We start from the raw sequence: 23,589 nt of genomic DNA, 5'->3' as shown, positions 1-23,589 counted from the left end.
ATTGTAAAACCTATTGCCTGTAAGGACTTAGTCTTCAGCTAAGCAAATCCCCACCGGAGAGGACAGAAATTAACCCCTATCATATTTTTCTTAGCATTATCCTTTTAACTTTATACTTGCTGGCAACAGGGGATTGAAGAGCACTGCTTTAAAGGAAATAATACTTTATGCTGGTGGTTCTTGAACTTCAGTATGCATCAGAACTGCCTGGGTAATTAAAACACACATTGCTGAATTCCATCCCTAGACTTTTTGATTCTGTAGGTTGGGTGGGGCCTGATGATTTGCATTACTAACAAATTCCCAGCTGATGTGATCTACGGCTCAGGGGACCACATTTTGAGAATTACTGTTCTTTGCTTTTAGAACAGCAACCAGGTAATTAGGAAATGGCTCCAAATGCCCCTTTGTCTTATCTGTGCAACACATTTGACTGATCTACTTAATGTTTTGAATCTTGAGGACACAAAGGATTCCATGTGTTTGAATGGACCTTGAGACAGCATGCAGTCCTGCAAGCAAATGTACTGGGTGTTTTTAAAGATTTTATTTATTTATTTGACAGAGAGAGACACAGCGAGAGAGGGAACACAAGCAGGGGGAGTGGGAGAGGGAGAAGCAGGCTTCCCACTGAGCAGGGAACCCGATGCGGGGCTCGATCCCAGGACCCTGGGATCATGACCTGAGCCGAAGGCAGACGCTTAAGGACTGAGCCACCCAGCGCCCCAAGCAAATGTACCATTGTATTACGGAATGCAGTAATCCATAAATGTAGGTGACCAATTTGTAGTGATAAACGAACATTCAGAATTTTCTTTAACATTTTAGACTTTATGCTTACATTTTATATATAATCTTATCAAAAGGTGGTGATGTTGTATGGAGGGTAAGCGTTATGTTCAAGTTTCTGATCTGTCTCGCCTTTTCTCTTTAATGTAAATAGAGATATAACTCACTAGTTAATACATTAGTGAGAATCAATCTACTGTTTTCATATCTTTCCCAACAATTACAAAGCAAATTATAAAGTATGTATCAAAAGTCTTAGATAATAAAATAGACAATGTAAACTAGTCATAGCTTCCTTTTAGTTCTAAAATTGTTTCCTAAAGCAATTTGCAAAGTTTTTTTTCTATTTAAGAGAAGGATCTGTTGTTGCCAGTTATATTTACTGAATCTGTAGGGCAGCGGGAGTTGAGATAGGAAGTTTATTAGGAGTCAGAACAATTAAAGTAATAAGGTTTGGGAGTGGAGCCCCCCGCCCCCCACCAGCTCAGTACTTTCTAAATTTGAAAATATCTTTTAAATGAAAGTTGTAATTATTATATCTCACCCTGCAACAATTTGAAAAATAAACTGAAACCTCTAGCCTCTTAATGTGTAAATAGAGCTCAAAGGTTGGATGTCCTCTGGCTGAATTCAGTAAAAGCAAGCAGCTATTTTTAGTTTTATGGCAGCAGGTAACAAGGAGAACTGTTTCAGGCAGTGGCCTTTCATTTTGGCAGCATGCGGCTCTTGCGGGGTTTCTTTCTCCTCGGAGCCATCTCTACAATTAGAGTTAACAAATCGGACTTAATAGAAAATTAAAAGAATAATGAGGGCCAGAAGGGCAAATCGCATCAAGGTGACTTAATAGATATGATTAAGAATTTAGCGCCACTACCACGGAAAGTTCAGCTAAGTGCTACGCTTTATGAAATTAAGGAAAGATGCTACCTAGGAGGTTGAGAAGTTTCTGGTGACCCAGGTCAGGATGGAAATACAGACTGAAGCAGGTGCTGCTGGTCAGCCTCATTCCCCAGAGCATTCCCGGGAGATCACAGGATCACTCTTGTGCCATCAAGTCTCTCTTTAAACTCACCTGTCTCTGAACCTTAAGAAAACTTTCAAGAGAATGCAAGCTGTAGCCAGGAGGGAGGGAAAAAAAATAGAATGTCACTGACATTTTCTATAATAGACCAATTTTATTGTCTTGTGATCCTCTTCTATGGTGTATGGCTGCCTTCACAAACCATAAATCAATGCAGACGAAGCTAACTTACGTCTCTCACCCAGCCAGTCCCCGTCTTCTCTTCTTGTACTTGATTGAGGGGGCCTCCGGCACCTCATGCAAATGGCTCCCTGAGGGAATTCTGTCCCCATTGATTAATGTTCAACAGGTACTCAGTCCCTCAGATTGAACAGACGATATTCACATCACCTAACAGTGGATGTGTTCAGTAATGGGAACAGCAGAATGGGGAAGAGAGAGTGAGACAGGGTATAAAGGCAGCTTTTACAGAATAAATCCTGAACATAAATTCTGTGTCTTGTTTCTTCTACTCCTGACTGAATCCTACTCTGTCCGGTTTCATGGTTAGTCAGCCAATAGATGGAGCTAATAAGCCCAAAGTTCCTTCTCAGTCAAGTTATTGTACTTGTTTGTTTTATTTTTTCACTGAGGGTTTTCAGAAGAGAATGTCTTTTAAAAAAATAGAGCTTCTTCAACTGCTGCTTCTCAATCCTCATGTGTCCCCCAAATATGTCAGGGATCATGGCACATTGTCTAGGCCTCGGTTTTCCCACTTGTAAAAAAGAGGGAGTGGTACTGTATGATTTCTGAAATTCATTCTAATTCTAAAATTCTGTGGTTATAAGGACAACAACCTTGTTAGCAATCCATAGAGTAGAGGTATAGTCTATGTGTTGTAGTTGAGAAAGAAAAAAAACGGTTTCAACTAAGAGAAAAGAATGTCATGTCACTCATAAGTTTTGAAGGTATCATTTTTTTCAAAGTACAGAGAAAAATGAAAGGCATTTTTCCTTTTCAGTTGTCTAAGCTGAAGAACCTAATGTACCGTATCTCAAAGGCATTTAGTTGATTTGAAGCACAATGACAGTTGGATTTACGGCATACTCTCTTTAATTAGGATGAGAGCTACTGGTGTTCAACTTTTGAAACCAGAAGTTAGAAGCATTAATTTATATAACTGATACTCCAACATAACAGTTCATGCAAACCTGACGGCATAAAGAAAATGTCATAGTCTGTCTCTTAAAATGGTCTTGTAAGTTCTTGGGGAGGGTCTCTCCTAAGAGGAATAAAAAAGGAAACAAAAGACAGGGTAGCATTGGTGGAGTGAGGACACTTTTTTTTTTTTTTTTTTTTTTTTAAATTTCAGACAACATACTACAGTACCCATGCTGAATGCCATACCTCTGCAAAGTGATTTAGGGCATTTCAAGGAGAGCAATTTCCTGCTGGATTCACTAGGGAATGTTCAGTGATTTCTCAAATATATATTTTAAGTTGAGCTGGCCATTTTAGGTTGGATAAATTCTGGTCAAATAGAAGGGCTGGAGCGAAGTAATAATTAAAAAAAAAAAGCATAGCCCAAATAAGATTATAATAAATTGCTTGAAGCACGTCCCTTGTTGAAAACCAACTGGTGGGGTAGCAGGTTTAGCCTTGATTAAAACAACTCTAGGAATAGTTAGGAAGATGGAATAAAAAAGGAAACAACACAACTTTGTGATGATTGCATTATAATCTAGATGAGAAAAATTCTGCATCAGAAGTTGAAGAGGATAGGACAGATGGAGAAAATATCTCAGAGATATTATTGTATTTGGTATCCAAGTGAATGTGGAAGGTAGAAGGCAAAGAGGAGTCAAAGATGATTTTCACATTTCTTCCTTAAACAACTGTATGCTATCAATCAAGTCAGAGACATAAGGATGGGCAAGTAATAAGTTCACTTTTTGATATGTTGACATTTAGGTCATCCAAGTGGAAAAGGTCAATAGGCACGTGAGAATATAGACACAGTGCTCAGACATCCTGTTAAAGCTGTAGATATAGATTCAGGGGTTTGTTAGCATAGGGGTGGGAGTTAAAGACATAGACATGGATGTGATTACTCAAGAAGAGAGAATAGAGTGAAAAAAAAAGTAGACGAGGAAGGGAAAAAATATTGATGTCTCAGGATTATATAGAGGAAGGGAAGTCAGAGATAGACAAATGATAGGCAGAAAAATAGGAGAGCTAGGAGAAGGTAGTTTCCAGAGAAGCAAGGAATAAAGAGCTTGAGAAACCAAAAGTGAACGCAGCATGAGTGGGTTGAATAAAAGTCACTGGAGATCACAATTAAGAGATCACTGGTGATCTATATGTGAACATTTCAGTGTTGTACCCAGAGCAGAAACTACGTTAGTGTTGCTAAATATTTAAGAAATGAGATTGTGAACAGTTTGATGGTTAAGAGAAGAAAAAAAATTATTAGCAAGATGTCGATGAGAAGATAGTATAAAATAAGTTAGGGTTTTATTCTTTAATTTGTTCTATTTTTTTTTTTTAACAAAATGAGCACATTTATAGGATGTAATAAAGATAATGATGGAGGGTTGGAAGATAGAAAGGGATATTTGATGGAACAAAATCCAAAAGGAGGAACCAAGAGCTCAAGTTGAACAGTGCTTTTCTTGGAAATGAGACTTTCTTTTTCATTGAAAGAGTTATGAAATTTGCATTTATTGAAGGATTTTTCTGCAAAAATCTTTGGGGTGTGAAATCCATCAGTCTTAATCAAATTTTAGACCCTGTGTAGATGAGGGTCAGGGAGTGATCATCTTCCCTGCTTTGTACTTCTTTTTTTTTTTTTTTTTTTAGATTTTTTATTTATTTGAGAGGGAGAGAGAGAGCAGGAGGATGGGCGAAGGGAGAGGAAGAAGCAGACTCCCTGCTGTGTAGGGAGCCTGATGTGGAGCTCAATCCCAGGACCCTGAGATCATGACCTGAGCCAAAGGCGGTGGCTTAACGGACTGAGCCACCCAGGCACCCCTGCTCTGTACTTCTTTAGCTAAGCAAATAATGAAACTCTAACATTGAGGAGCTGAACAGGAGGAAAAACAGTCTAGTAAACCATAAACAACAGAAAGGAAATGAGATAGTAATGAGCAATGGAGAAAAGGAATCAAATTCACACAAAATTTCTTCCTACAAAGCCTTTATTTTTCAAGAGTTTGTATTGAGCTGTTGAGTTTAAATGCCTCTCTCCAACTGACTAGTTATCTCTCCAGCAAGAGCTTGATGGTTGGATTAATAATTGCTGTTTTAAGAGGGTGAAATAACATGTACTCCCTTCACATAGGGAAAGAATTCGTGCTGGTAGAAAAACTTAACAAACAAACGAAACATGCAGAGTGGGTATGGTAACCATATTTTTGAAACCAGATGAATATCAGGACATAATCTGACTAGGTCTGACAATGAGACAAAAATTTGAAATCAGGACTGAGTTTGTAACTCCAGAAAATATGGTTGCTAAGGAATGAAAGATTTCAAATGCAAAAGTATTCTATTAATAGTCAATGCAAATTATCACTCCAAGAAGGAGCACTCTGGGTATCAGGATTTCCTTTGAGGGAAAATTTTCATGCTTCTTTCTGCCCTCACCTCCTTCCTCAAATATTTGGTAAATGCCTAGGCATGGGGGACAGACACCCAGGATGGACAGCTAAGGAAGATAGATTTCAGTGGAAGAGATAGATTAATAAGAGAACAATTAAGAGAGACTTGTATAGATCATTGTAGTAAACAGCACAGTTAGTGGAGAAGTTAGAGCTCCTAACTGCTTGGGGCCGGAAACATGGGGAGGGGGGAGAATTGAGGTGATAGGTAAATTGTCTTTTAAAGGAAAAAGAAAAGTAGGCCTTAAGGAAAAATAGCTTAAAAGATAACTTGCATGCTAGCTGTCTCTTCCAGACAACTCATTTATATTATCACAGCTCAGCGGTGTAAGATCTCTCAGTGGTGTAAAAACTAAAGATAGCACCGATGTATGACTGTGGTTCATTCTGATCATTAGAACCACACTTTACCAGCCTTGATTTTGGAATTCTAAAACCCTTCATGGAGTGTGGATAAAATCTGTTTTGAAAGCTTTCCCGTAAATTCAGCTTTGACTTTGTATTCTTAAATTTTCCTCTTTATGTGGAGCCATTTATTGTTTATTTTTTGCCAGCCAAGTTGTTTAGGTACACATGGTAATTCAGTTTCTAATTAGAATAAATTTATTAACTGTGACTTTTGAATGCTTGATTTGTTTCTTTTTCTTTTTTTTTTTTTTTTTTGCTTTTAATAACTAAATAACAATACAAAAATGCAAGTTAATTTTGATGTTTGATATCATATTACAGTTAGAACCAGGCTAAGTTTTAAATCTTGGGGGGAAAAAACCAGGTAATCTTTTACCTTTTCAAAGTAGCCAATAATTTGTAAAACGTGCTGTTGGTAATTTAGGCAATAAAGCCTGAAAGCCCAAGTTATTATTCTTTACAAACTTTAGGAAGTTTGTAGTAGTAAGGAAAACTTCTTCAATATGGGCACATAAAGAAATGCAGAACTTAAAAATTGGTTAATTTGCTGCCTAAAGAGATTGTTTTATAACTAGATGATTACGATATTTATGACAATTATTATTACAAAAGACCTGCAATTTAGCCTCATAATTACTGTTTCAGTGGTTTAATGGTATGATTTGGATCAGATAAACATCAAGTACTTAACTGAAACTAAAATTTTCCTTTTCTTTTTTTTTTTTTTGGCCTGGTTACATGACCGAAGTGTTTGTCTACACCTACTTAGAAACTTAAGCTTCTATCAGGAAGTGAAAAACTGTCATCAAATATTTAAATTGCTATAGATTTGATAGTTTCAGATTTTCAAGCAACAGCAAATTATTTGATAAGAAATTTCCATTCACAAAATACCAAAGGTGGACTAAAATAATTTATGGGAAAATAGCATAATCTCATCCAACTGACCTATCTAACCATTGTATATGACTTTAAAGTCATTATCTTATAAGTGAAAAAACCATCAATATGTATATCAAACTAATATGAAAACAAAATGCACATTTTAAATAAAAAGCAACCCCATTTCCTGAAGAAAACTGTACTCTCATAGCCATTTCCGTGGAGGTGGCAGGTGTGGGGGTGGGGAACTACCATCTGTCACCCCAAGTGGCTTACCAAAGAGTGGGGAGCCTGAAGAAAATGATGGAAGGGCTTCTCTCTCATTGCTATTCTCCAACAATTTTATCCAAATGAAATCAGGTTAAAATTGGTATTAGGTCAGTGGCAAGAAAATATGATAAAAAACATTCAGCCTGCATGGTTCCCTAGGATTGGACAGGCAATCCACAAATGTTTTCTTGGTTGAAGTTTGAGGAGTTATGGTTTATTAGGCTATTTGTGTTTAAATGCCTGTAAGTGTCTTTTTAAAGTACATACTATCTAATTGTCTTTCTGAATCACTGCCTTACAACCAGTTATAGCTTAATGGAACTCTCAGAAAGTATGAGACTCAAGGATATTCCAATTTTCCAACTCCTATAGAAATTTATATTTGTTACAGTGGCTTGTGTATCTGTGGGTAAGAGCTGTGAGCCTGTCTGGTGATAGGGACAGAAAAAGATAAAGTCCAGAAGAATCACATTAGCTCTATAGAAGGGCAGCAGAAACTAACCAAGGCGGAAACCACCTGAATTTGAGTCTAAATTGACATAAAGGATTGGTCTGATATAATCAATAGTCAGATGCCAAATGCAGTTTTTTATTTCCATTCAAGTGTTTTTAGTCCTGTTAAGACAAGCTAGAGCTATCCAGCTTGTTGAGATATATAAATAATACTTCTTCCTAAGAGTTTCTTAGTACTAGAAAACACTCTTGGAGGATTACAGTACTTAATGACCAGTGTATACTGTGACATTATTTGGTCCTGGGCTGGCTCTCAGGAGTTTAAATTGCTATTGGGTCCTGTATTTTTAGTGTCCTTCTTAGGTTCTCCTGTTTACACTAAGTCCTCCTTTAATTTGTTCTACTCCCAAAAGTTGGCTTAATCCTATCCCTACTTTTCAATAGTAGATCAGCTTGTGTAAGAATTATAGGTATTAATGTCAGGAAAATAATTTCTAAAGATTCAAAGGAAGGATGACTTAAATTTCAGAGAATATTCTAGATTGCTTTACATGAATTCCTATCAACTTGAGACAATACATCTATTACAAGTCATTCTTTTTTGACAATTAGTTTGCAAAAAACATACTTAATGAACAGAATAAGTTTCTAAAGTGCTAGTAAAGTTTGTGTTGGTCCTGAACTTTAATTACAAAAAAAATTTTGTCAGTTAATAGATTGATATATTTGTTTATGTTTATGTATAGTATAGGTTTTCTGTAATAGTTAACATTTTAAGAACTAAAACCAAGTAAAAAGAATAGTTGACTTTTAAAGTTTGCATTGGAAAAGTAAGCTTCAAATATGTTATCTTGATTTAATTATTTTTTCTTTTGACCCTAAATTTGCTCAATAGCTTAACTTCAAACTATAAATATTTGAATACTTAAATAAAAATGAAAATAAAATGAGAAACATTGGCTCTTGAACTCTGAGCTGCAAACTGGCATCGAGGAAGAGAAGTCAGATCTATATAACCTCAAGGAAACATTGGAGTACTCGGATAATTTATTTTTCCTATTCTTTTAATTCCATAGACAAATATAAAAATACCTTCAAATAAGCTACAATGGAACACTCAAAATTAATTTTTCTTACTGTTTTTTAAATTTTTAATGGACCTAGGTGTTTACAGGGATATTAAAGATTGAAATACATTTTGAAGCAACATGTACATTCACTAATGTATAACATGATATATTTTCAAAGTTATGAAGTGACCGTGTTTCGGAGGTTATCTTGTCATGCCTTGCATCCCATTGCTGTAACCAACAAAGGCTTTGCTATGTAGCTCTTATTTGTATGCATGCCATGCATTTCGATCTATCTATCTATATATATATATTTCATATATATTTAGGATTTCCTAAATTTTGCACTTGAATTCAAAGATTTAAAAAAAAGGAAAGGAAAGAGGGTATGTATGTTCTATTGTTTGAAGTTTGCCTTGTAATAAGCAAAATGCTTATAAGAGAAACAAAAGCATGCTTTCTTAGAACTCCAGAGTAATACTGTTTATGGTCTCTCTGCAGCTAGATCCTGAAGCTAGTACTATTCTAAAAGAACTTCAAGTTAAACTCAACAGGGTTCTGGATGAGCTCAGCATCACTTATGGTGAAAGGTAAGTGACCTAAGTAGTTATTAGCCAACTGGGTTAGGTTTCCCCTAATAGTAATCATGCCTTCAATGCTGTTTCTCTCCTCTGACTGGCTACATCCATTTAACTTCAGGAATCAATCCAAGCATTATCTCATCTGAACAATCTTTCATGACCCCTCAATTTAACCATGATATCTTGCTACATGTTCCCCAGAACTCTGTGTAATCCTTTAGTTGGGTAGCACGTACAACACTATGCTTTAAGTTCTGGTTTACTTGCCTGTCTCCCTGACTTTCCTGGCATACTTCTTAAGGGCAGAAACCACATATCTCATTCCTACTTGAAATTCTAGTGTTTAGAGCTTAGCAATTGGCTGTTGAAGGAAGGGAGGGAGGGAGGGAGAAAGGCAGGGAGAAAACCTTGACGTACAAAAGAAGACTGAGCTGCATTTATGCCATTATATCACTGTAGTTGCACTTCTAAACAACTAATTCCAACCCCATAACCTAATTAAGTCAGGATTTTAGGTTTTAGGGCTTAGGAATCATAATGTAATTACTCCATGGGAGAGTACTGGCAAATTTTTTTTCTTACTTTTAAAAAATTAACTGTCTATAGTGTGGCTCTAAAGAAAGAACAATTCATCCTGGATGAATTTCACTTTGGTCCTATAGGAAAAGGCCATTATATCATCATAAAAAATGGTGAAATAGAAAAGCAAACACATTTTCGAAGAGGTTCATTAACTTCATACAGAATTTGCTTTAAATATTTGTTCAATAACTGTTGACTTATTGTGTTCAGTTCTCAAATGACACTATAAAAATTGCTCTAATGGTGAAGGCTAGCTATCTCTTTGAACCCCACTCATCACTTATTATTGGATTTTGGAAAGATACATGCTTAATAAACATTTATTGATTAGATATGCTACTTTTATATCAGAAAGACTGAAAAGAAAAAGACACTAAAAGCCTCACATAATTTTTTCAAATATAGCATTGATGCAAAGTAAAGAAAAATCCCATATTGGCCTTCTCCTTATTATCAGGGATATGTCCATCGTCTTTATACAGCCCACCTTCACAGGTGCTGAGCAAGAGACAGCCTTGCTGTGTTGAGCGCAGGGTGATTGCCCTGCCTCTGTTGCGTTTTGTTAGCTGACCTGGATGATTCTGCTTACTTGGCCTAGATATTAATAAGCAATTTGAAGGTTCTGTTTACCTGGAGTTGGAAATGTAGACATTGTCCCAGAGACGTTGGAGCTCATTGGCCCTGACTTACTTGAGTGACACTTAGTTGATGGGGGCCTTTGGTCAGCCAGTTTAGGCTTACCTCTCTTCATTGGAGTCGTGAATTAATATGTGGTTAGCAAAAGACAGTTGCCTTCAGCTGAGAAGGCAAAAATAGAGGTTATTTGGCCAAGTCAGGGAAAATAAAAAGGTGTCGGGGAGAGCAAGGGGTGTTCAGAACCTCATGGGAAATAAGATGACTAAACAGAATAGTGATCAGGAGAGAAATAAAAAAGTATATTCAAATTACTTTCTGTAAATAGCCAAGTCATCCTTATGAATAAATACTTTTTTAAAATTTTATTTTGTTCTGTTTTGTTTGATGGAGGTGGAATTCAGTTTACAAAGGCTGAAATATGAATTATGATTTAAAAAATTTGAGCAAACTTCAGTTATGAAATAAGGAGTAGTGCTCTTAGAAGGGTACTGGAAGTATTTTGTTCATTTGAAGCCAACTATTTTAACCTAGATATTGAAACTCCTGGTTATCCAGTACTATTGCTTCATTATTTTTTTAAATATAGGAAAGAATTTAATATTTTGTGCAATTAGGGCTAGGATTATTGGGATAAACCACCCACATGTCATGCTTTCCTTATAAAAAGAATGATTATTATATATCTGTTGGTATGAATTTATTTCTCATACAACCAACCAGATCTACATCACACACACACAGGGTGTGGGTGGGAAGTCTATAATGATCAGGGTGACCATGCTGTGAAGTCAAACTGGGCCATTTTAGTCTGAATCTACCCTCTTTAGAGTCTTAATTAGCAGTTTAGAGCTTTAAAATTAAGTGTGTATTTAATTGTCCCAAATCTATTTTTTTTTTTTTAAAGATTTTACTTATTTATTTGAGAGAGAGAATGAGATAGAGAGCATGAGAGGGGGGAGGGTCAGAGGGAGAAGCAGGCTCCCCGCCGAACAGGGAGCCCGATGCGGGACTCGATCCAGGGACTCCAGGATCATGACCTGAGCCGAACGCAGTGGCTTAACCAACTGAGCCACCCAGGCGCCCCCCAAATCTATTTTATCTGGTGTTCTTAAAACCCACAATTAAATGATTCTAGTACATGGAGCTGGGAGGATGATTTCACATCACAGTAGAGCCCGCGCAGAGCCAAACCACGCAACTGAAGCCTGGGTTCGTGGGTTCTTGACACGCTCTCAGGGAACCCACTTGTGACTGAAACTAAGTGATGTCATTTCGGTGACATCTTAAAGATGTTCTTAAAGATGTTCTTTTATTTTTCAAAACTTGTGCCACTTCGGTTTGTGCTTACACTGTGGGCTTTGGCTTTTGGTTTACTACATTTCTTTTAATGATGCCTTTGGTACCAGTCGCTAGCTGGGTTAAGTAAAGAATTCAGGAACTTTTCCTAGGAATTCTCCTGTTAGTATTTGGCTTCATGAGTGCTCAGAAAATCCATCGCCATTAACCGGTACCACTTTTATTCAGGATTACTAAAGACTTTTCCAACCAAAAAATGGATAGAGAAAAAAATATTTTGGGCAAAGTTACCAAAAATTAATAGAGACAAAAATATTTTAGGTAAAATGAAGGTGTTGGTTCACTCTGGATTAATGCTAAGATAAAATGTCCTTATCTCTGATATACTGATAACCCTTCTTCCATATGCCTGATCTCACACAGAGCTGGCTTCTGCTGGGAGTTCACCATATGGGTCTATTGTAGGAGAACTCATTTAAACATTTTTGTAACATGACTGTCATACCTTCTGCTCAGTCTGTCCTCCACCCTCATACAATGATTTGAGAATCAGTGCAAAAGAAAGTCGCTATTTCGAAGGTATTATTATAGTCAGCAGGATCACTGATGACCCAGTGGTAATCAACTAGTGCAAATTTTCTAAGATTATGTACCTTTCTTTTCTATTGCCCCAAGTATTTACCACCTCTACCCTCACTAAATACACACACCACCACCTTCATCACTTAACTTTCTCACCTTCTCCACCATGCCCACCACTACTTTCCTCCATAACCACTACCTGACAAAAGTCCAAAGGCAGGTCTAGCCAGATAAAAGCCAAATGTTCAGACATCTGGGTTCCTTTGGACCTGAGTCTGAAAGAGGCACATAGTATTTTTTAAATATTTGTAGAATGCATGCATGCATTGATAAATATTTATATTCTTTCTACTTAATTAATAATGGAAGCACTATATAGTGAAAATTCCTAAACTTCTATATAAAATTTTAGGAATTAGTACAGTTGGATACTTCTCAAATAATATGAACCCTATAACCTTTGTGTGTGGAGAAAGAAGAAGAAAGGCACAGACTTGATTGCAATACTTTTTAAGATGGACTCTTCTAATCATCACCATTCTAGTGACAGGACCATTTTCCAAGCTTTCATTTATCCCCATTCTCCTAAATGTTTTTCTTCTTGCCTGCCTGTATATCTGTTATAATTACTCTTCTTGTTGGAAACATGAAAGTGACAGACAAAATAGAGGAATGGTGGTGATGATGAGTCTCCATTATTTAAATGTCTTACTTTGTGCCAGTTACTTTCGTAAGGGATATAAAGGATGAAAAATAATATTAAGAATTACTCTTCACAGAGTTATTTAAATTCTTAGAGTGGTGAGGTTATAAAAGTGGGTGGAAGGAGGAGAGTCCTTGATAAATTCCAACATTTTTTTCTTGAGCAACCTCTTTGTGCATCTTGTTCCATGGTGTGAATATATAGCACTAAAAAAAAAAAAAAAAAAAAAAAAAAAAAAAAAAATCCCTGCTCTCATGAAACTTACATTCTAGTTGGGGCAACAGGAAATAAAGAGTATGCAGTGTGTTAATAATAATAAATAGAATGATTTTTATCTATATAGAATAATAGTGCAATTAAGAAAAAAAAACTGCAAGGGAATGGAGAATGATAGCAATGTCATTTCAGGTTGAGTGTTCAAAAAGACTTCTCTAAGGACCTCACATTTCGCATATGCCTGAAATAAGTGAGGTCCAGAGACCCATGAGAAATTTCATGGAGGAGGGAACATAATAGTGGCCAAGAAATAAGAGTGTCCTCAGAGAATTCTAGGAACACTAATATTTAGGATACTTTATAAAGATTTGCTAATGGGGCGCCTGGGTGGCTCAGTTGGTTAAGCGACTGCCTTCGGCTCAGGTCATGATCCTGGAGTCCCGGGATCAAGTCCCACATCAGGCTCCCTGCTCAGCAGGGAGTCCGCTTCTCCCTCTGACCCTCCTCCCTCTCATGCTCTCTGTCTCTCATTGTCTCTCTCGCAAATAAATAAAATCTTAAAAAAAAAAAATTAAAAAAAAAAAAAAAGATTTGCTAATGGATATTGCATATGAGAGAAACTCATTAGACTTCTAAGTGGAAAGTTTTCGGAGGCATGGAGCTCACATTAGAAGTCAGGTCTGCTGATGTGTATTGGAATTACCAGTATATTGATGGTGTGAAAGCCATGAAACTAGATACGATTGCCAAAAAAGCTCTATTTGATGGAGAAATGGAGTGATCCAGTGATCAAGCATAGAGGATTATAATGTAGAATTGCCAGATAAAATATAGGATATACACAATTAAATTTGAATATCAATAAACAATGGATATGTTTAGTACACATATGTCCGAAATATTGCATGGGGCATACTTGTACTAAAAAATAATTCACTATCTGAAATTTAAATTACCTGGGTATCCTGTCTTTTTATTTGCTATGTCTGGCCACCCTACTCCAATTATTAGAGGTCAGGTAATTGAGAAAGGAGCATAGCCAATGAGATTAGAGGAAAGCCAAGAGGGTATGGAGTCCCAGATGCCAAGTGAAGAAGGTGTACCCACATGCCAAGAGTCTTTCAGGAACAGTCATTTTTCCAAACAATGCTCAAAGGAACATCTCAGCTGTTACTGTGAGAGATGGAGCCAAATGAACCCCCACTCAAATTAATTCAACCTGAAGACCGTTACTTTTATCTGCTTTACATATATGGGTCCCAAGTAAGCTTTCATCACAACAGAATTTTTTGCAGCTGAACAAGAAGTTTGAAGACTATTGAGCAAGGGAATTCACACCATTTGAAACAGACCAAACTCCTCAGAGTTGAATTAAACAGACACAGACAAAGGAGTCATAACTGCTTGCTTTTATTTCAGAATTTATATTTCTTATTTTTAGTTTCCAGCTTATCATTGAAGAATGTATAAAACAGATGAGTTTTGAATTAAACCAAATGAGAACAAATGGAAATACTGCATCTAATAAGAACAGCACGGCAATGGATGCAGAGATTGTATTAAGACCCCTCATGGACTTCTTGGACAAAACGTAAGTTTTCTACCTAGTGTCTCTTTAACCATTACCCTAAATTTGATTGATATGGGTTTAAGGAAAAAGACAGCTTTAAAAAGGTTTCTACAGAAATATATTAATTCATTAAAAAGGAAAAGACTTTTAGTTCATTACCAGATGGGAAAAAAGCAGGAATGACTTTGTGCAGGAAAGGAAAAATGGAGAGGAAATAAATATTGGTAACTAAGGAGTTTGGTGTTCTGAAGGGAAAGAGCATTAGGATTTGATGCTCCTCAGATAAGACACTGTTTTGCATCAAAACATCAAAAAAGGCTGGGTTGAGTCCAGAATGTCTGATTCCATGTCAGAAACTTGAAGAAGAGAATAGCACAAATATGACTAGAATTACTTCAGCTCAGAGGCAAGTAGACTGCCTGACTCAACCTTCAGTAATTTACTGAGCACCTATCTTTATCAAACTTTATTCTAGGCCCACGGTAGTGATGACACAGTGAGTCAAAATCCCTGAGTCTATGGTGATGATGGTCTCACAGTGGTGGGAATGGAGGCCTTTGTGACCAACTAAGACAGTGTTCTTAACCAAAAAGTCTTGTTTTTTTAAGGCTTCTGCTAAGTCCCTACTCTTAGTAGTTCTAATTTTGTAAGTTTGGAGTAGAATCGAGGCACCTATATTTTAACATGTGTCCACAATTGGGAACCATTGATGTAAAACAACCGGAGACATGATTTCTTAAACAGTGATACCTAGCACCAAACTGAAGGTAGAAGAGTAAAAAATAATTCTGAAAGCCTACCAAGGGATCAGTGTTATACCTGGTAGTTTGCATATGTCACCTCAGTCAGTATTGTTGCAGCAAATTAATTAATACCAAAGGGACCAAGATAAATAAGGACACAATACCTTTCTTTAAAGATAAAGACAACAAAGCAAGAATTAGTAGGGAGGACCTATTCTATAACTTACATTTTAATTCCCTTTCCCTTTCCTTGTAGTCTTACTGCATAAGCAAGACTAATGTTCTTATCACTTTAATTTTAATATTTGGTAGACAAATTAGGTTTTTTCTGTCCTTTATGAGGAACTATCTAGGAGATAGCTTAGCAGGAGGGAGGTAGGCAAGTGATGTAGAAGAAAAGGAAGAAAGTCAGAAAGCCTTCTTCATTTCTTCTTTAGTTTCTTATTGTAGACTTTTACCATCTAATTTCCTACACAACCCCTTGATGTTTTTATCATATTAGATGGCTCTTTTCTCTGGCCAATATGGAATCGAATCACATAAACATACCACCATTTTGTCATGAGTGTGATAGTGAATGGAGAGCAGGACAAAGCAGTCCCGATTCTCTTAAAACTCCTACTGGAAGAATGCCTTCTGGTTTTTGACCTCCAGCCAGCAGTTTGGAGACATGTCATTTATCATTAGCAAAACTATTTTTGTATATACTGTAGCCAAACATTGTAGAACATACAGAAAGTTCTAAGTTATCCTAATACTGTCAACTACTAGCTGAGAGACCTTGAATCCATTTCACCATCTGTGAAATGGGGCAAATACATAAAGTCAGTGGACACTTTTTTCAGCATATTTAAATTATTTTAATTTCTATTTTTATTTTATTTCTATTTTTATTTAATTTTCTACTTATAATTATACATCATTATATCATCTCCTATATAATTTTTTCTAATTCTTTTTTTTTTTTTTTAAAGATTTTATTTATTTATTTGAGAGAGAGAGTGAGAGAGAGAGAGAGCACAAGAGGGGGGAGCGGGAGAGGGAGAAGCAGACTCCCTGCTGAGCAGGTAGCCCGATGCGGGACTCAATCCCGGGACTCCAGGATCATGACCTGAGCCGAAGGCAGTCGCTTAACCAACTGAGCCACCCAGGCGCCCTAATTTTTTCTAATTCTTAGTAGAAAGGGACAGTATATAACGATACAAAAAAAATCTATGAGCTTTAAAAATTTGTGAAAGATTTAAAATTTTTAGAAAGAGACATGAGGCATGAAGAGTTGCAGAAATTCTCAGGGTTAATAAAAAAATGTGTAACCATAAAGCCATTAAAAGTCAGGTATTAATTCTGTTCTCAGGGAGGCAAAAAGTTAGGAAAAATAAGGTACACCAATAAACACAATAAGGTATTAAGTTATTAATTCCTTGTTCAGACCATCAGATATTCCATTTGGGTTAGATCTTTCCAGGTGGATAGGACTGAGAGGTATAGAAATGAGGGACAGGCATTCTGGGGGGTGGGGATTGAACAGCTGGATATGGTTTTCATGAAAATCTGATCAACTGTATGACAGCTACCTTGAAGACTCCCAGCCCTCTATTGTCCATTTTAAATGAACAAACAGGAATTTGTCAGAGTTAACCAACTGTGTAAGGCAAGCTGAAAAGCCTATATTTTGGAAACGGAGTTATCTAGGTTGGTTGACCACAGACCAATTAACCAGACAATTTTCAAATGCCATGTATTTAAAATGAATAATAGAGGGCTGGGAGTCTCTAAGGTAGCTTTGAGAAAAATCCCCTTAGAAATCGTGTTATGTTATAAATGTATAGGCTCTCTAAATAAAACATCTTATTTCCTTATGTCTCAGTTTCTTCACCAAGACCTCCCCACTCTATAAAACAAACTGTAAACTCTTTTTCCATCTGGCAAAAATCCCATGCAGAGCTGCAAACATGTCAAGGATTTTATACCTATTCATTCATTTCCAGGCTCAGCTGAGTTAGTTGGCATGCCAAGTATGTGAGCAGACCATAAAAACAAGGTCAATTCTTCAACTCAGACCTTTTGAAAACGGAAATGACACATCCGCTACAAAAGTGGCAGATTTGTTTTGTCTCAGATTACCCTAGGAGTGTCTCTGAGGTTAGGTCCTGTCGTTCAGCCATGATAAGTCTGCGGGTTTCTACCCTATGTCCATATCGTGGCTCTGCCCTCCAACAGTGGTCTCCAAAAGAGCAGGACTACACATTCCATAGCTGTGCACAGGGGCACTGACTTTCCTTTTCATCCAAAGTTGCTGTCCTTCATTTTCATATACTAGGGATCTGCATATAGTAGTGTTAAGAGAAATAATTCTCCATAAATGTGTATTTGGGAAATCTTTCCCTTTGCCTTTCACATGTTACATGCCTTTAGAGATTAATTACATAAATTTAAAATAATCAATTCTGTCTCTATTAGAACCAGAATTCAAGTTATAATTTCTGAGTCCAAAAGCATACAGAGTACTTGGCAGCACTATAGGGAGTTAATGAGGCTATCCAGAGGCCCTCTGTGAAACAGGTTTGATTAGCTTTTATTAAAGGCACCTCAAAAAGTTCAGTGTCCTATTACAGCACATTCAGTAAATGTCCATTGCAGCACTGAGTGCACAGACTCTTGGGCCTTCATACAGTAACCTTTTTGTCCAGGGCAGCAAGGGGGCATTGGATGACACACTGGATTTGGAGAATTTTTCAGCCCTCACTTACTAACTTCACTTGCTTGGACAAGTTCCCTAACTTCTCAGAACTGTTTTTGATTTATAAAATGGATATAGTAATAAACAAAAAAGATCTGCAGAAGAGGTTTTTAAAGGAAGGCATTATATAAAAATAGACAATGTTATCATCATTCTCACCCTAAGAAGAATTTGTAAGAAGTACAAATTTAAACCTATTAAAGTTGGTAAATTTGGTATCTTCAAACCTGAACTTAGAGAAACAGAACAGATTGGTAGTTGCCAGAGGTTGAAGGGGGATGGGGAGAATGGGTAAAAGTGGTCAAAAGGTACAAACTTCCAGCTACAAGATAAATAAGTCCTAGGAATGTAATGTATAGCATGGTGACTATATTAACAATATTTTATAGTATATTTTAAAATTCCAGAGGGTAGAATAGATCTTACAAGAACTGTTAACTGTCTGAGGTAGTGGATGTTAACTAAACTTACTGTGGTAATCATTTTGCAATATATATGCATATCAAATCATTACGTTATACACCTAAACTTACACAATGTTATATGTTAATTGTTTATCAATAAAACTGAAAAATAAAGCTGGTAAATTTTGGCTCTTGAGTAAAATTATATGCATCTTTTTTATGTTGGAGCACTGCCAGGTAATGATAAAAGTGTGTTTCTTTGGTGTTTGGCCTGCATCGTGAATATGGGATGTGTAGTAAATACAAGTTAGGGATGTGGATGAAAATCACATACTTTGGGGGCCTTGATGTCAATTTAGGAAACAATTTAAGGGGAGAGATACCCTGAATGCATTTTCTACCAAAGAGCAAACTGTCAAATATGTGTTGAAACATATCTTTAATATTATGTATTTTGTTCAATAAATGACATTTAGCATTTGAAAATTATAAAGGCCTATTCATATATTTAAATCTCAGTATTGAAAAACATGAATTTCTGATCAATAAAATAAGCTGATACCCTGATATGGGCTTATAAGTGATTATATGTCTTATTTTATTTCAGATTAAGTCTCTCAGCAAAAATCTGTGAGAAAACAGTCCTAAAGCGAGTTTTGAAGGAGTTATGGAAGCTAGTTCTTAACAGAATAGAAAAACAAATTGTTCTCCCTCCTCTGACAGATCAAACAGTAAGTATTTAAAATGAAGATTTGATTAAACTTTTTGTTTTAATTTTTATTTTTTTATTTTTGAAGTGTAGTTGACATACAATGTTAGTTTCAGGTGAACAACAGTGATTTGACAATTCTATACTTTATTTAATGCTCACCACAATAAATGTAGTCACCATCTACTAACATATAAATAGGTTATTAAAATATTATTGATGGTTTCCTGTGCTGTACTTTTCATCTCCATGATTTATTTATTTCATAACTGGAAGTTTGTACCTCTTAATCCCCTTCACATATTTTGCCCATTCTCCCACCCACCTCCTCTCTGGCAAACACCACTTTGTTGGTTTTTAGATTCCGGGTGTAAGTGAAATCATATGGTATTTGTCCTTTTCTGTCTGACTTATTTCACTTGGCATAATACCCAGAAGGTCCATCCATGTTGTCACAAATGGCAAGGTCTCATTCTTTTTATGACTGAATAATATCCCATTATGTGTATGTGTACGTACACACACACACACACACACACACACACACCCACGTCTTCTTTATCCATTCATCTATTGGTGGACACAGGCTGCTTCCATATCTTGGCTATTGTAAATAATGCTGCAATAAATATAGAGGTGCATATATCTTCTTGAATTAGTGCTTTCATATTCTTTGGGTAAATACTCAGCAGTAAAATTACTGAATCATATGGTATGTCTATTTTTAATTTTTTGAGGAAATGCCGTACTGTTTTCCACAGCGGTTCCACCAATTTACATTCCTACCAAGGAAAATCAAGTGCATGAGGATTCCCTTTTCTCCACATCCTCACCAATACTTCTTATTTCTTGTCTTTTTGATTCTAGTCATCGTGACTAGAGTGAGGTGATATTTCATTCTGGTTGTAATTTGCATTTCCCTGATGATTAGTGATGTAGAACATCTTTTCATGTGTCTCTTGGCCATCTGTAGGTCTTCTTTGGAAAAATGTCTATTCAATTCCTCTGATCATTTTTTTAAAAATTTTATTTTATTATGTTAATCACCATACAGTACATCATTAGTTTTTGATGTAGTGTTCCATGATTCATTGTTTGCATATAACACCCAGTGCTCCATTCAGTACATGCTGACCATTTTTTAATCAGGTTATATGGGGTTATTTTGTTGTTTTGAGGTTGTTTGGTGTTAAGCTGTGTAAGTTCTTCATATGTTTTGGGTATTACCCCCTTAACAGATATATCATTTGCAAATAGCTTCTCCCATTCAGTAGGTTGCCTTTGCATTTTGTTGATTTGCATTGGTGTTCAAAGCATTTTATTATAGTATAGTCCCAGTAGTTTATTTTTGTTGTTCCCCTTGCCTAAAGAGAAAGATCTGTAAATATGTTGCTAAGGCTAATACCCAAGAGATTACTGCCTGTTCTCTTTTAGGAGTTTTATGGATGCAGGTCTTACATTTACGTCTTTAATCCATTTTGAATTTATTTTTGTTTATGGTGTAAGAAAGTGGCCCAATTTTATTCCTTTGCATGTAGCTGTCCAGTTTTCCCAACACCATTTATCGAAGAGACTGTCTTTTCCCCATTGTACACTCTTGCCTCTTTGGATGTAAATTAATTGACCATATAAGCATGGATTTATTTCTGGTATTGCCATTCTGTTCTATTTATCTATGTGTCTGTTTTTATGCCAGTGCTATACTGTTTTGATTACTATGACTTGGTAGTATATCTTAAAATCTGGGATTGTGATACCTCAAACTTTTTCTTTCTCAAGATTGCTTTGACCATTCGAGTCTTCCATACAAATTTCGGGATTATTTGTTCTAGTTTTGTGAAAAATGCTATTAGTATTTTGATAGGGATTTCATTGAATCTATAGACTTCCTTGGGTAGTACGGACATTTTAATGATATTAATTGTTCAAATCCATGAGCATGGTGTATTTTTTCATTTGTTTATGCCATCTTCAGAATGTAAGTCTTTCACCTCTTTGGTTAAATTTATTCCTAGGTATTCTATTCCTTTGGTGCAATTGTAAATGGAATTGTTTTCTTGATTTCTCTTTTTGCTACTTCATTATTAGTGTATAGAAATGTAACAGATTTCTGCATATTAATTTTGTATTCTGTAACTTTACTGCATTCATTTATCAGTTCTAATAGTTTTTTGGTGGAGTCCTTAGGTTTTTTCCATATATAGTATCATGTCATCTGCAAAAAAGTGACAGTTTTACTTCTTCCTCACCAATTTGGGTGTCTTTTCTTTCTTTTTCTTATCCAGTTGTGAAGCCAGGTCTTCCAGTGCTGTATTGAATAAAAGTGGTGAGAATAGAAATTCTCATCTTGTTCCTGATCATAAAGGAAAAGCTTTTATTTTTTCCCCACTGAGAATGCTGTTAGCTGTGGGTTTTTCATATATGGCCTTTATTATGTTGTATTTTGTCGAATGCTTTTTCTCTATCTATTGAGGTGACTACATGGTTTTTATCCTTCCCCCTGTTAATGAGATGTATCAATTGATTGATTTGCAAATGGTAAACACTTCCTTGGATCTCTGGAATAAACCCCACTTGATTTTGGTGATTTTTTAAAAAGATTTATTTATTTGAGAGAGAGAGGGAGAGAATCTCAAGCAGACTCTCCACTGAGCGTGAAGCCTGATGTGGGGCTTGATCTTGTGACCCTGAGATCATGACCTGAGCCAAAACCAAGAGTCGACATTTAACCAACTGAGTCAACCAGGCACCCCTGATTGTGGTGATTTTCTAATGTATTGTTGAATTCAGTTTGCTAACATTTAGCTGAGGATTTTTACATCCATGTTTGTCAGGGATATTGGCTCATGGTTCTCTCTCTCTCTCTTTTTTTTTTTTGGAGTGTCTTTATCTGGTTTTGGTGTCAGGGTAATGCTGGCTTCATAGAATGGATTTGGAAGTTTTCTTTCCTCTTCTATTTTTTGGAATACTTTGAGAAGAATAAGTATTAACTCTTCTTTAAATGTTTGTTGAATTCATCTGTAAAGACATCTAATCCTGGACTTTTGATTGTTGGGAGTTTTTTGATTAGTGATTCAATTTCATTACTAGTAATTAGTCTGTTCAAATTTTCTATTTCCTGCTGACTCAGTTTTGGAAGATTGGATGTTTCTAGGAATTTATCCATTTTTTTTCTAGGTTGTTCAATTTGTGGGCATATAATTTTTCACAGTATTCTCATAATCCTTTGTATTTCTGTAGTGTTTGCTATGTCTCTTCCTTCATTTCTGATTTTATTTGAGCCCTCTCTTTTTCTTGATGAGTCTGGCTAAAAATTTATCAATTTTGTTTATCCTTCTAACGAATTAGATCTTGGTTTTAATGATTATTTCTAATTTTTAGTCTCTATTTCATTTATTTCTACTCTGATATTTATTATTTCATTCCTACTTAACTTTGGGCTTTGTTCTTTTTCTAGTTCCTTCAGGTGTAATGTTAGATCGTTTACTTGAGATTATCTTTGTTTCTTGATGTAGCTTTATATTGCTATAAACTTAGAACTGCTATTGTTGTATCTCAAAGATTTTGGACTGTTATATTTCCATTTTCATTTGTTCCCATGTATTGTTTTACTTCTTCTTTGATTTCTCTGTTGACAAATTGGTTGTTAAGTAGCATGTTTTTAGCATTCATGGTTTTTTTTTCCATTTTTGTCAATTGTAATTAATTTCTAGTTTCATACTATTTTGGTTTGAAAAGATACTTAATAATGATATCAATCTTAAATTTATTGAGACTTGTTTTGTGCCCTACCATGTGATCTATCTGTCCTGGAAAATATTCCATGTGCACTTAAAAAAAAAAAGTGTATTCTGCTGTTTTGAGATGGAATGTTTGGCATATATCTGTTAAATTCATCTAGTCTAATAGATTCTTCAAAGCAACTCTGTCCTTTGATTTGCTGTCTGGATGATTTATTTATTGATGTAAGTGGGCTCTTGAAGTCCCCTTCTATTATTGCATTACTGTTAATTTCATGACTGTTAATGTTTGCTTTCTGTATTTCCATGCTCCTGTGTTGGGTGCATGGATATTTACGAGTGTTATATCCTCTGTTGGATTGATCCTTTTGTCTTTATGTAATGCCCTCCTTTGACTCTTGCTGTGTAGTCTTTGTTTAAAAGTCCATTCCATTTGATAAAAGTATTGCTACTCTAGCTTTCTTTTTGCTTCCAATTGCATAGAATATCTTTTCCATCCCTTCTCTTTCAGTCTTTGTGTCTTTAGATCTGAAGTAAGTTTCTTGCAGGCAGCATA

At 35.9% G+C, this 23,589-nt stretch overlaps 1 protein-coding gene across 1 annotated transcript in view; it reads left to right on the top strand.

The window, feature by feature from the left end:
- UNC13C (unc-13 homolog C) overlaps nucleotides 1-23,589 on the top strand; it is a 559,379-nt gene that overhangs the window by 450,287 nt on the left and 85,503 nt on the right. Inside the window, exons 24-26 of the mRNA XM_078079321.1 lie at nucleotides 9,033-9,121; nucleotides 14,569-14,718; nucleotides 19,192-19,315. Of these exons, the coding sequence (XP_077935447.1) occupies nucleotides 9,033-9,121; nucleotides 14,569-14,718; nucleotides 19,192-19,315 (363 nt within the window). The remainder of the gene's footprint in view (nucleotides 1-9,032; nucleotides 9,122-14,568; nucleotides 14,719-19,191; nucleotides 19,316-23,589) is intronic.

This window comes from Halichoerus grypus, chromosome 8, assembly GCF_964656455.1.
Source record: "Halichoerus grypus chromosome 8, mHalGry1.hap1.1, whole genome shotgun sequence".
In the NCBI taxonomy this organism is placed as follows: domain Eukaryota; kingdom Metazoa; phylum Chordata; class Mammalia; order Carnivora; family Phocidae; genus Halichoerus; species Halichoerus grypus.
This window is presented reverse-complemented; position numbering and strand designations above follow the sequence as displayed.